Source organism: Rhinoderma darwinii, chromosome 11 (genome assembly GCF_050947455.1).
Source record: "Rhinoderma darwinii isolate aRhiDar2 chromosome 11, aRhiDar2.hap1, whole genome shotgun sequence".
Taxonomy (NCBI): domain Eukaryota; kingdom Metazoa; phylum Chordata; class Amphibia; order Anura; family Rhinodermatidae; genus Rhinoderma; species Rhinoderma darwinii.
In genome coordinates, this window is record NC_134697.1 from 10,816,416 (window position 1) to 10,829,707 (window position 13,292).

Consider the following 13,292-nt stretch of genomic DNA (forward strand, 5'->3'; position numbering starts at 1 on the left):
TGTTGATCAACGGAGATCACAAAAATTAAGATGCCTGTAACGGCAGTGCGAGATTTGTGACCTGCTAAGATTAAGAACATGACGTTCAAAAAAAATGTGAGAGGAAATCTTTGTCTGCAAAGGATTCTGAAGGTGCTTTAAAATGGACCGGACTAGAGCTTGAAGTTTTTATTTTTAGTGCTCGATGATAAATATTTTTTTTGCAAATATTTGTGACATACCTTAAATAAATCGAACACGTCCACAAATCTACTTTGTTGGTAAGGCCTGCCCCATTTAAAAGGTGAAAACCACCAGCAAGTTTGGGGTTGTCTCTCGTCTACGGGGTCCGGATATCCACCTCTTTCTGAGTCTTTGAACATGTCAAACACCTGAAAGGATTACATGACAGACATATACACACACACACACACACACACACACACACACACACACACACACACACATATATATATATTTATTTTATTTTTTTTGTTTTTTAAGACTAACACTAAGTAAATACTATATACTTAGCTGTTTCCTCTAAACATCTGTTTCTGGAAGAGCAATATGGCAGCAAATACAATACATGTTGCCACTCAGGTCAAATAGGGAGAATATAAAATACTTTAGAACTAGACTGATTTGCCATTCAGAATCCCAGAGTATATTATAAGAGAAGAGGACAACTCAGTGAAATATTTGGTGATTTTTTTTTGTTTGTGTGGTTTTGTGTTTAGTTTTTATAAGAGATAATGGCCTCTCAAATCCGGGGCTTATTGTCCAACATTATGAATTTTTTTCATAGTTCGCTAAATTTGTCAAAAAATAAAAATTTTATGGGATTATATACAGTGATGGAAATAATAGCACTTGTATGGCTAATATATAGATTGCTAAAGGAATTTATTGTACCGGTAAAAAGACAGTTCTTGATCCGTATTAGCAGCAAGGGATTACAGGGAATGAAAGATTCAGTTTATTATGGGTTTTACTCTCTCTGTTGTGTGTGTGTGTGTGTGTGTGTGTGTTCCCAGTTTCTCACCACTGAGGCTCTGTATGTACCCTCTATATATGAAATAAGTGGACTATATGGACTATAAGTGACTATAAGGAGCTATGCAGAGATATGGACATTTAATCTTCTGTAGAGCCATCTGTTCAGACAGGCGACATGTCAATAAATAAGTCCTCACCGGCACAAACTCCTTAATATAATTTTTGAACCATATTTATATCACAGAAAATAAAGGTTCTCCGCTTTGGCTTTTTGTCATAAGACCCTTCTAACAAGTAGTGATTGTCTAATCACAAAGTGTCCCCGTGCTGGGACCCCCAGCGATCAGCTGTAATCTGTGGGGAAACCTGCCAGTAAGTGTTCAATTTCCCTGCAGTGCCACCACAGGAGAAATGAAGAATTACACAGTGCTCATTCAAATTAAGGGGTTGTCTGTGTAATGCAAGGCAGAAGAGGCCATCCAGAGCGAGGGACGCTCTTTGTAGCCGCTTTCCACTCTGGCCAATGGATTAGGGTCCTGAACACAGGATCCCCCTCTATATACCCTGATAAGGTATATGAAAATAGGTTTTCTAAACTGGACAACTCCTTTAATCTTACATGGCCGAACCTCCTGTCTCATAATAGATTTCTGTTGATCTAAGCTGCAGACAGTACTGACCATATTGTTCATCAAAGGGGATTCTGTCTGATGACGTCATTAGGCAGGATTTCCTCTGTGATCAAGGACCTCTCAGTCCTGGACACTAAAGCAGGCCATACACATGAGATATTTTTGGGTTGATTCCACCAGTTTCGACTGGATGCACCGACAATCTAATAAGTATAAGGACAGCCCTATTGGCCCTCAACATCTCCCATCAAGGATACCAAGGATCAGACAGGTTAAATTATAGTCTTCTCTTTCTCTAGAAATAAACAGTGTCAGAGGTGTCTGGCAGCTGTTAATCTCCCTCCCTAACCCTGAGCCAAGTTGACTGCCCATTTTTATGGTAAACACAGGGACCACTTGTCTGTTTGACAGCTAATCTATATGTGCGGGCAGCTTAAAGTGCTGTCTGATTATATTGCTATTGCCATTTGTTAAGGCATATATGAACATGTAGTTGATGTAAGCTAATGTTATGGCATATTAACATAGGCTATATAATATACAATATTGTCCTACCATTTACATCTTCTGATTTGTCCATGCCCTCTTTACTGTTTCTACCCAATTATTCTTCTTACCTTTTCTGCAGTCAACTCCTTATCCTCATTAGAGATCTGAACGCTCTTATCCACAGCTCGGATTGCACACAAAGATCTATACGAGGACATGACGTGGAGAATTAACTGAGCTTTTGGGCTGGCTTCTGTCTGTGAAAACTTCAACGAGGCCTACCAGAGAAGCAGACAATAGACATGAAGGGGTAAAAAGAAATCCATCGTATAAAGTATCTGGTTTCACCAAGAAATAAAAAAAACATTTAGGTCCCATGCACAACATCGTAGTTTCCATCCATAATTACAGATCCGTAATTACGGATGAAATTGTGGACCCATTCATTTCTGTTGGCCACGGAAACATTTCCATATATTTACAGATGAGTAGAAGTCTATGGGCACTTCGGCAATTGCAGACGGCTACGGATATGTATCTGTAGACGTTGGATCCGTATTTATGGACAGTAAAAACCCCTACGGTCGTGTGCATGAGGCCTTACTCCTGAAAATAAAAAAATTCCCAATAATAAAAAGCTCTTCTATCGAGGGTTTACAAAATTTTGAAGGCAAGAAAATTGCAGTCTGCATTGCTATGCTTGCCGTCAAAAATTCCTGAATCCTGACGGGAACCTCACAGACCCATTATAAGTTAATTTGTATGGAGATCAAAAAATTTAAAAAACGCCTTTAAAAAAAAACAAAAAACACCAAACTGCCCAGCATCAATCTGGCTTTGCTTGAAGAGGTTCTACATGCAAAATCAGAGAAAGGCCTGGTTTAGGTCCATGCCTCTTCTCTGCCCTTAGTTCGGTAAAAATCTGACCATAAGCTGAAGACTCTAGTAATGCAAGCCTGGTTACTAGGAATGTGCAACCTGACAACTCTATTGTCAACTATATTAAAAACTATGGTTGTTAGGTAGTATATCCCTAGAAACCGGTTTGTCAGACATGAAGCTAGATTGGCATTGCGTCCGCAGGAGGGAAGGGGAATGCAGCTTAGCAGCCATCTTTTTATGACATTACTAAGCTTGCAATATGTATTTGATGTTCTATTAGGGTATATGGTGGGGGTGGAATAGACGGTTTTTATGGATGGTCATTTATACGAATGACAGGCATCTAATGCAGTTGTTGCAGGGGAAATGTGTGGCTGGCCATGGGCTTTCCTTGGCAATCACAGTTGATCGTCAGAAGGTAGAGAGGTTGGACTCGCAACAATCAGGTGATCGCCGCGCCAACTTTTTTTAAAAAAAGTTTTGAGTTCATGAGCCAACCGTTTTAATATTGGTGCAGATCTTTTTTAACATATGGAGGATCTCTCTTTGGGTGTAGAAAGATTAAAGGAAAAACTCTGCTTTTGAACAATAATTGAGAAGATTCCTAAATAAACATCTAGATCAAATATTTAGTAACTTTGTAAATACATTGCTTTACTGATCCTGTACTGATCTAAAGTCTCATGTTCCAGAAACATCAGATCAGTCAAGGAGAACATTCGAAGATTGGAGCAAGAGTCTCAATTGAGATCAATAAATCCAAAAATCCAAAAATCTCAATGGACGACATCTTCAGCTGGCCAGACTGTTGGGATTTCAGATGGCCATTTTCTGAACAACTTGTTGAAGGTTGGTCCTGGACGATAACGTCATGAGTTAAAACAACAAATCGCCAATCGATCTCTGCCTTGATCTGTGGCCTGGTCTGGGCTCCCATTCACGGGATGTAGATTTATAATTTGACATGAGCAACTTTCCAAGGACTGCACCGGACAATGACCAGTATGGGTGAATATAAAGTCTTTAATATAATTGATGGGTTATTTTGAGGTGCGGTATATAATTTTGTTTTCTTATTTCTTTGCTTCTGTGTCAGAACTAACTAATAAGACAAACAATGGATATAAACCTGGATTCAAACAATATTTCTACTGAGCAATAACTATTCGTCCACGGCCTGTGAGCTTGTGCATTAAAGGACAAGTCTCAGGTATGTAATTTTAGTTACATTTTTTAGATGTAAGTTTGTAGAATTGAAATAAAATATTTGCTCTTTTTTTTAAACGTTATAGCAGCTTCAATAGGATTTGATTGACAGAGACCTTTTTATATGCTATTACAGTCTCTAGTAAATGATGGAGTACAGCCCTTCCCCCAGAGACCAGGAAACCTGCATACAGAGTCTTATCTGTGTGTATACCTGTAGTGTTACTATCATGAATTATTTAGGCCTCCAGCAGTACAATAAAACTTTTATTAACTCCCCCACCCTCTACTGATATGGAGATGACTCTGCTGTCTTGTCCCAGCCTACACAGATAGGCTCAAATTGGGTGCAGAAAACAGGAAATGTCAGCTTATTGTGTGTGCTCGGAGTATGGAAACAATTTCAAAATTAAAAGGGGTGATGTGGGGACCAAAAATTATTAGCAGTGTAGTCACGGCAGTATGTGAGTACACTCGCTAATACACATTCCAGTCCCCCGTCGCATGGATTCTGAGATTTTCATACATTATTATAGTGCTGCCGGGGGACTGGTAGCCTAGTTGCACTTCTTTGATGACAATACGACTCTTCGTCATGTAACCGGCCCCGCTGTACTCCATGTATAAGCAGCAGCAGTAGTACATCGATTACATAGAGTACAGCGGGGTCGGTCACGTGACGAAGAGTCGTTTCGTTATCAAAGAAAATTGAGCAACTAGACCTCCGGTCCCCCGATAGCGCTGCAAAAATCTATGTAAATCTCAGAATCAGCGTGACGGGGGACCGGCATGTATATTAGCGAGTGTATCAACATACTGCAGGGAGCACAATGCTAATAATTTTTGGCCCGCTCATAACCACTTTAACATAAAAAAAAATATTTTAAAAGAATATGTCGTTTTCCTATGATATCTACTTAAATCAATCTCTGAAAACAAAAAGACGCCATTTAACCCTATATTTTCTTCATGATATGTGTTCTAATCCCAAAAATGGATACATTTCTCCATCCAACACCTAGACTTTGAAGGGATTCCTATAAGATTATATCTCCCCAAAACCCCAAGTTCTAAAGAAGACATGAATGCAAAATATCCTAAATTTAATGCAGTTATAGCCAAGATCTCACCTGATTTGGAAAACACTTTTCCACATTGAAGACCAGTCTGTCAGCAGTCACAAATCCATTTCTCAGCAGCAAGAACCCTATCATTTTAGGAGATGTTCCAAACGTTGTTGTGAAAGCGATTCGGACTGTTAAAAATCCACGTAAAGCTAGATAAAGGGTGGAGGGGAAATGTTAGATATGACATATATTCTAAATGTTGGTGTATATTGTAATGGTTGCAGAAATTACTATTTGTGTGCACTATATATGCTAATAGGAAGCATAAACATTTTGAAACCTTGTCAAGAGCCATTTTAGGTAATTATTCAGGTATATATTATAGTTATAATCTTGTATATAGGGGCAGTATTATAGTAGTTATATTCTTGTATATAGGGGCAGTATTATAGTAGTTATATTCTTGTATATAGGGCAGTATTATAGTAGTTATATTCTTGTATATAGGGCAGTATTATAGTAGATATAGTCTTGTATATAGGAGCAGTATTATAGTAGTTATATTCTTGTATATAGGAGGCAGTATTATAGTAGTTATATTCTTGTATATAGGGGCAGTATTATAGTAGATATATTCTTGTATATAGGGGCAGATTATAATAGTTATAATCTTGTATATAGGGGCAGTATTATAGTAGTTATATTCTTGTATATAGGGGGCAGTATTATAGTAGTTATATTCTTGTATATAGGAGGCAGTATTATAGTAGTTATATTTTTTCTATATTGGGGCAGTATTATAGTAGTTATATTCTTGTATATAGGGGGCAGTATTATAGTAGTTATATTCTTGTATATAGGGGGCAGTATTATAGTAGTTATATTCTTGTATATAGGGGGCAGTATTATAGTAGTTATATTCTTGTATATAGGGGCAGTAATATAGTAGTTATATTCTTGTATATAGGGGCAGTATTATAGTAGTTATATTCTTGTATATAGGGCAGTATTATAGTAGATATAGTCTTGTATATAGGAGCAGTATTATAGTAGTTATATTCTTGTATATAGGAGGCAGTATTATAGTAGTTATATTCTTGTATATAGGGGCAGTATTATAGTAGATATATTCTTGTATATAGGGGCAGATTATAATAGTTAGAATCTTGTATATAGGGGCAGTATTATAGTAGTTATATTCTTGTATATAGGGGGCAGTATTATAGTAGTTATATTCTTGTATATAGGAGGCAGTATTATAGTAGTTATATTCTTGTATATAGGGGCAGTATTATAGTAGTTATATTCTTGTATATAGGGGCAGTATTATAGTAGTTATATTCTTGTATATAGGGACAGTATTATAGTAGTTATATTGTTGTATATAGGATGCAGTATTATAGTAGTTATATTCTTGTATATAGGAGCAGTATTATAGTAGGTATATTGTTGTATATAGGGGGCAGTATTATAGAAGTTATATTCTTGTATATAGGGGGCAGTATTATAGTAGTTATATTCTTGTATATAGAGGGCAGCATTATAGTAGTTATATTCTTGTATATAGGAGAAGTATTATAGTAGTTATATTCTTGTATATAGGGGGCAGTATTATAGAAGTTATATTCTTGTATATAGGCGCAGTATTATAGTAGTTATATTCTTGTATATTGGGGCAGTATTATAGTAGATATATTCTTGTATATAGGGGGCAGTATTATAGTAGTTATATTCTTGTATATAGGGGGCAGTATTATAGTAGTTATATTCTTGTATATAGAGGGCAGTATTATAGTAGTTATATTCTTGTATATAGGAGCAGTATTATAGTAGTTATATTCTTGTATATAGGGGGCAGTATTATAGAAGTTATATTCTTGCATATAGGAGCAGTATTATAGTAGTTATATTCTTGTATATTGGGGCAGTATTATAGTAGTTATATTCTTGTATATAGGGGCAGTATTATAGTAGTTATATTCTTGTATATAGGGGCAGTATTATAGTAGTTATATTCTTGTATATAGGAGGGGTATAATAGTAGTTATATTCTTGTATATAGAGGGCAGTATTATAATAGTTATATTCTTGTATATTGGGGCAGTATTATAGTAGTTATATTCTTGTATATAGGAGCAGTATTATAGTAGTTATATTCTTGTACATTGGGGGCAGTATTATAGTAGTTCTATTCTTGTATATAGGAGGCAGTATTATATTAGTTATATTCTTGTATATAGGGGGTAGTATTATAGTAGTTATATTCTTATATATAGGAGCAGTATTATTGTAGTTATATTCTTGTATATAGGAGACAGTATTATAGTAGTTATATTCTTGTATATAGGAGCAATATTATAGTAGTTATATTCTTGTATATAGGGGGCAGTATTATAGTAGTTATATTCTTGTATATAGGTGCAGTATTATAGTAGTTATGTTCTTGTATATAGGGGCAGTATTATAGTAGTTATATTCTTGTATATAGGAGCAGTATTATTGTAGTTATATTCTTGTATATAGGAGACAGTATTATAGTAATTATATTCTTGTATATAGAGGAAGTATTATAGTAGTTATATTCTTGTATATAGGAGCAGTATTATAGTAGTTATATTCTTGTATATAGGGGCAGTATTATAGTAGTTATATTCTTGTATATAGGAGGCAGTATTATAGTAGTTATATTCTTGTATATAGGGGGCAGTATTATCGTAGTTATATTCTGGTATATAGGGAGTAGTATTATAGTAGTTATAATCCTGTATATAGGGCAGTATTATAGTAGTTATATTCCTGTATATAGGGGCAGTATTATAGTAGTTATATTCTTGCATATAGGGGCAGTATTATAGTAGTTATATACTTGTATATAGGTTGATGTATTATAGTAGTTATATTCTTGTATATAGGAGCAGTGTTATAGTTGCTATATTCTTGTATATAGGAGAGGATAGACGTGTGCTTGTGAGCTCCCTGTTAGGACTATGCATGGCTTCTGACCCAGGTGGAGGGGAGGTGTCCTGGGCTGATGATCCTGGGAAAGCCCAGAGTCTGGAGTTTGGCCTGCAGCATGGAGATGGTGGAGGTGATGATCTGGAAATGGTGGCTGGTGAGTCAACTGAATCTCATGATGTTGGTGAATTGTGCACAAAAATGACAAAGAAAAATATCTTTAAAATGGAAATGCAAGTTCGCAAATTGAGAACTGAAATTAACCAAGAGACTGATCCAAAGGCAAAGCTGATGAAATGTGAGTGTCTGGATGTTTGCACACGTGAGCTGGTGATATTGAAGGAGAGATTGCAGAAAGAATCATGCACAGTACCCAAAATAAAGAACCGGGCAATTGAGAACAAAAGGGAGACCAGAGCCCAAACTGTGAAGAGTAAAAATATCATTGCAAAAAAAGACACTGACTATAATATTGTGGCACAGGGAAACCCTGGAAGATATGAGTGTGCAGTGGCTGGAGGATCACATCTCTCATCATGTGTGGGGTCTGTGCAATCAGCCAACACAAATGCTGCTAAAGCTGCAGAGAAATTTGTGCCAGCTGACGAGGGGTTAACTGCAGTAGACTCTATGTGCAGTACAGATGTAGTGAATGCGAGTGGCACTCCTGGGAGTGAACAAGAAAGTGCCTCATGTCCTGACATTATAAGTGAGACCTCGCTCAGCGCGGTGATTGACAGTCTGATATCTGATGAACCAGCGGCACAGGCTGAGGCGGACATTGCAGACCCTGTTCTGGAGGTTCAGCCGTCCGCAGTGTCAGTGAATGGAGTGCAGGTTACACAGCGATCAGGAGCAGATACAGGAGGATCTGCAGTACAATCAGCTGAGGAGAGGTCCAGTCCTGACCCACCTGCTGACAGACCTCAGTACAGGAGACTGTTCTCCAGCGTCACAAGACCGACTAACCCCACACCTCAGAGGAGGAACGCGGTCAGAATCAGGTACTCAGGACCAGAGGAAAACCTCCCCTCCAGACTCTACATTGGGAAAGTTTTGTTGAAGGAGTTTATGAAGTTTAAAGCTTCTGAGGTGTTCGCTCTGATCCACGTTCCCTCCAGCAGGAATTATTACATCAGTTTCAAGCTGCAATATAGTCTAGACTTGTTCTGGAGTATTTATAATGATACAAAGGAGCACGCGATGTGGGAGAATCTACATGTCATCCAGCTGACTAAACCCCAGGTAGTCACCACCACCGTCCTGTTCCAGTCTGAGGTGGTGGCTCTGGCAGATTTGCAGCACTGGTTGAGCAGATATTGTGAGGTGAAGAGACTGCCAACAAAGATCTATGATGAGGAGGAGATCTGGAATGGAGGATATTTTGTCAAGATCCAGCTGGTTCAGGAGAATGGAGTGACCAGACATCTGCCGCATTCCTTCTACCTGGGCTCGGAGAGAGGCATATGTTACTACCCTGGTCAACCGCGACTGTGCCATAGATGTGGGGGCAGACACCTGGCATTCAACTGTTCCCATATTAAGTGCTCACTATGTGGTCAGTTTGGGCATGTGAAAGACGATTGTACAGGACCTGTCATCTGTAACCTGTGCTTAGGACCTGGACATACATTCCGGGAGTGTCCACATGCAGAACATAATAAAGAGGAGACCTTTAAAGAAGCCATGGAGGAAGACCAGGAGGATGTCTCCATATGTGTAGATACAACCCCAGAACCTGGAAACCCCAACGATGATGTGAGCCAAAGTACCAGAGACCCTGCTCCAGAGACGAATGTCCCATCTGTGGATGCTGCACAAGTGTCACCAGCCACTGAAAATAGAGGTCATGCTAAAAGTAAAATATCCACTCACTCTGTCACCAAACATCTGCCCGACACCAGTAAGGAACCAGCTGATCCAGCCGCAGCGACCAGTAAAAAACCAGCTGATCCAGCCGCAGCGACCAGTAAAAAACCAGCTGATCCAGCCGCAGCGACCAGTAAAAAACCAGCTGATCCAGCCGCAGCGACCAGTAAAAAACCAGCTGATCCAGCCGCAGCGACCAGTAAAAAAACAGCTGGGCCAGCCGCAGCGACCAGTAAAAAACCAGCTGATCCAGCCACAGCGGCCAGTAAAAAACCAGCTGATCCAGCCGCAGTGACCAGTATCGATGAGGAGGGATTTCAGACGGTTAAAAGGAGAAGTAAAACAGATGATTCTTCTAGGAAAAAAATCACTAATGCAAAGAAATCACCGGAGTCTCCAGTGCTGGCGATAACTGGGGGACGTTACTGTGCGTTGGGGAAAGATGACCAGGAAGAAGAAGCAGAGATGGAGCAAGTCTCCTCACACAACCCAGATGACGAACCTCAGGATGAAGACGCTGACCCCCCAATGTCCACCAAAAGATGGGGTGTTACGGGACATAGCAGTGGAAGAAGGAAAAAAAGTAGGAAAGACATGTAACCAGGATGAGGCTGAAAATCACATCCATCAATTTGTACAGTGTGAAGAATAGGAGCAGGCGGTGGGCGATATTCCAGCATCTGTCTGACAACAAAACCAATGTCCTCTTTATACAAGAGACTTATCTACTGAGTAATGTCCCTGCTGTGTCCCTGCAGTCACCACATCTAGTGGGACAGTGAAGCTCTTTGCTGCTGTATGGAGACTTCTACCCCGAACTCCATTTATATCATAGAGGTTCACTATATGTCATAAATGTGGTGACCGTGTACCCTCTGTGGTGTGCGCGATGCTGCCCGGTCACCAATAAAGAAGAACTCTCTTGTAATACTGTCTAGAATAATATCATGAAAAAATAGTTGAAACAATCTATACTGGAGCAATATTCATATATTATGGTTTGTTTAATGATTGTGATGTTATTAAGAGACAAATGTTTATTTTCTTTATCTGTTATGAGTGTATTGCAAAGGTATTGTAATATTTTGTTGCAAGTTTTCAAATAAAAAAGATAATTATAGTAGTTATATTCTTGTATATAGGAGCAGTATTATAGTAGTTATATTCTTGTATATAGGGGGCAGTATTATAGTAGTTATATTCTTATATATAGGGCAGTATTATAGTAGTTATATTCTTGTATATAGGAGCAGTATTATAGTAGTTATATTCTTGTATATAGGGGGCAGTATTATAGTAGTTATATTCTTATATATAGGGCAGTATTATAGTAGTTATATTCTTGTATATAGAGGGCAGTGTTATAGTAGTTATAGCCTTGTATATAGGGGGCAGTATTATAGTAGTTATATTCTTGTATATAGGAGCAGTATTATAGTAGTTATATTCTTGTATATAGGGGGCAGTATTATAGTAGTTATATTCTTGTATATAGGGGCAGTATTATAGTAGTTATATTCTTGTATACAGAGGCAGTATTATAGTAGTTATATTCTTATATATAGGGCAGTATTATAGTAGTTATATTCTTGTATATAGAGGGCAGTGTTATAGTAGTTATAGCCTTGTATATAGGGGGCAGTATTATAGTAGTTATATTCTTGTATATAGAGGGCAGTATTATAGTCGTTATATTTTTGTATATAGGAGCAGTATTATAGTAGTTATAGTCTTGTATATAGGAGGCAGTATTATAGTAGTTATATTCTTGTACATAGGGGGCAGTATTATAGTAGTTATATTCCTGTATATAGATGATAATGTGATAGTATTATTCGGTTGTACTTAGGGCAGTATTATAGCAGTTGTATTCACTTTAATAGATTGTTCCTTAAGCTATGGATCTCTAGCTTTCGCAAAACTACAATCCCCAGCATACCTTAAGGGCATGTTCACACGTGGCGGAATTGCTGTGGAATTCTCCAGCGGCCGTTTTTTACATTTGTTTCAATAAATTTTTAGGCTGCGGACCACAGGCTGCGGTGCAGAATTTTCCCTCCCAGCATGCACTGTCTGTTGCGGAGAAGAAGAGGAATTTCACTGCGTATTTCAGCCTTTGCAATGCAAAAACTGAAATCTGTGGCAAGTCCGCTGTGTTTTCTGCAACGTCTGAATTACCTGTCAAATACGCAAATGTTGCTGCAGATTCGTTGCGTAATTGCCCCAAATTTGCACCAACATTTGCAGCGGAAAAATTCCGCCACGTCTGAACGTGCCCTAACAGTCTCTGGGAATTGTTGTCTGGCAACAGAAGGAGAACATTGTGTCAGCTCCTGAGTGTGCGGCATAAACATTTAAGTGTGAGGGTGCAGTTTAGGGATGCCGGAGTTATGTTAAATAAATATGTATATCACATTCTATAATGCAATCGATTAAAGTGTTTTTACTACTTTATAAACAAATCATCCGTCAGCCATACTGACATTTCACCACTGTAGTCAATCCCCGGCTACCGTGGAGATATCAGTATGGGACCAGCGCTGGATCGGTGGGGGTTTTTAAAATGCCTATTTGATATTTTGGCAGACAGATTTTTTTTCAGATTTGAAAATCTCTTTTACAGTAACTGTTCCCCCTTTAATGTCGTAAAGTACTGCCATACTCTGTAGTGTGGAAAAGTTTTCCAGTTATTTACTCTCCCACACTGACATCCATTAGTTATTTTGTATAATACAAATATAATGTATAGGAATGTGCATAGCAAATCTATACTTTGTCTAACCTGCACTAGTAAAATAACCCTTGGACAAAAACTCCTGTGCATAAATCTGTATAAATAACTCCATGTTCACACTTCACATTTGGATTATAGTTTGACTTGTAAGTCAGGAGGTAAGGCTTAATGACTATGTACACCTTTCAAATATTTGTCATTTTGTTTTTTAATAAAATTATTAATCAGTGTGTTTTGAGCAACTTTCTAAAAACTTTTTATTAAAAAATATTTTTATTTTTAAAATATAGCTACTTTGTATCCGGTCTACAGAGCAGCTGTATCTAGCGCTGAAACCTGTATCCGTCAGGTCCACGGGACTGACGGGTGAAGTTCAAGTGGGTTCTGCGTGTGTCTCTGAAACGCAGGATCCACCTGTAATCGATCGTATCTAAGTTACGAACGGTCAGAGACACGCAGGACCTGCCGACACTGAACACC

The 13,292-nt window shown here is 38.2% G+C and overlaps 1 protein-coding gene across 1 annotated transcript in view; it reads right to left on the reverse strand.

Annotated features, from left to right (window-relative positions):
* LOC142663865 (alpha-2-macroglobulin-like protein 1) overlaps positions 1–13,292 on the reverse strand; it is a 61,869-nt gene that overhangs the window by 31,751 nt on the left and 16,826 nt on the right. Inside the window, exons 11-13 of the mRNA XM_075842697.1 lie at positions 5,318–5,463; positions 2,228–2,377; positions 222–371 (exon numbers count right to left, since the gene is read on the reverse strand). Of these exons, the coding sequence (XP_075698812.1) occupies positions 222–371; positions 2,228–2,377; positions 5,318–5,463 (446 nt within the window). The remainder of the gene's footprint in view (positions 1–221; positions 372–2,227; positions 2,378–5,317; positions 5,464–13,292) is intronic.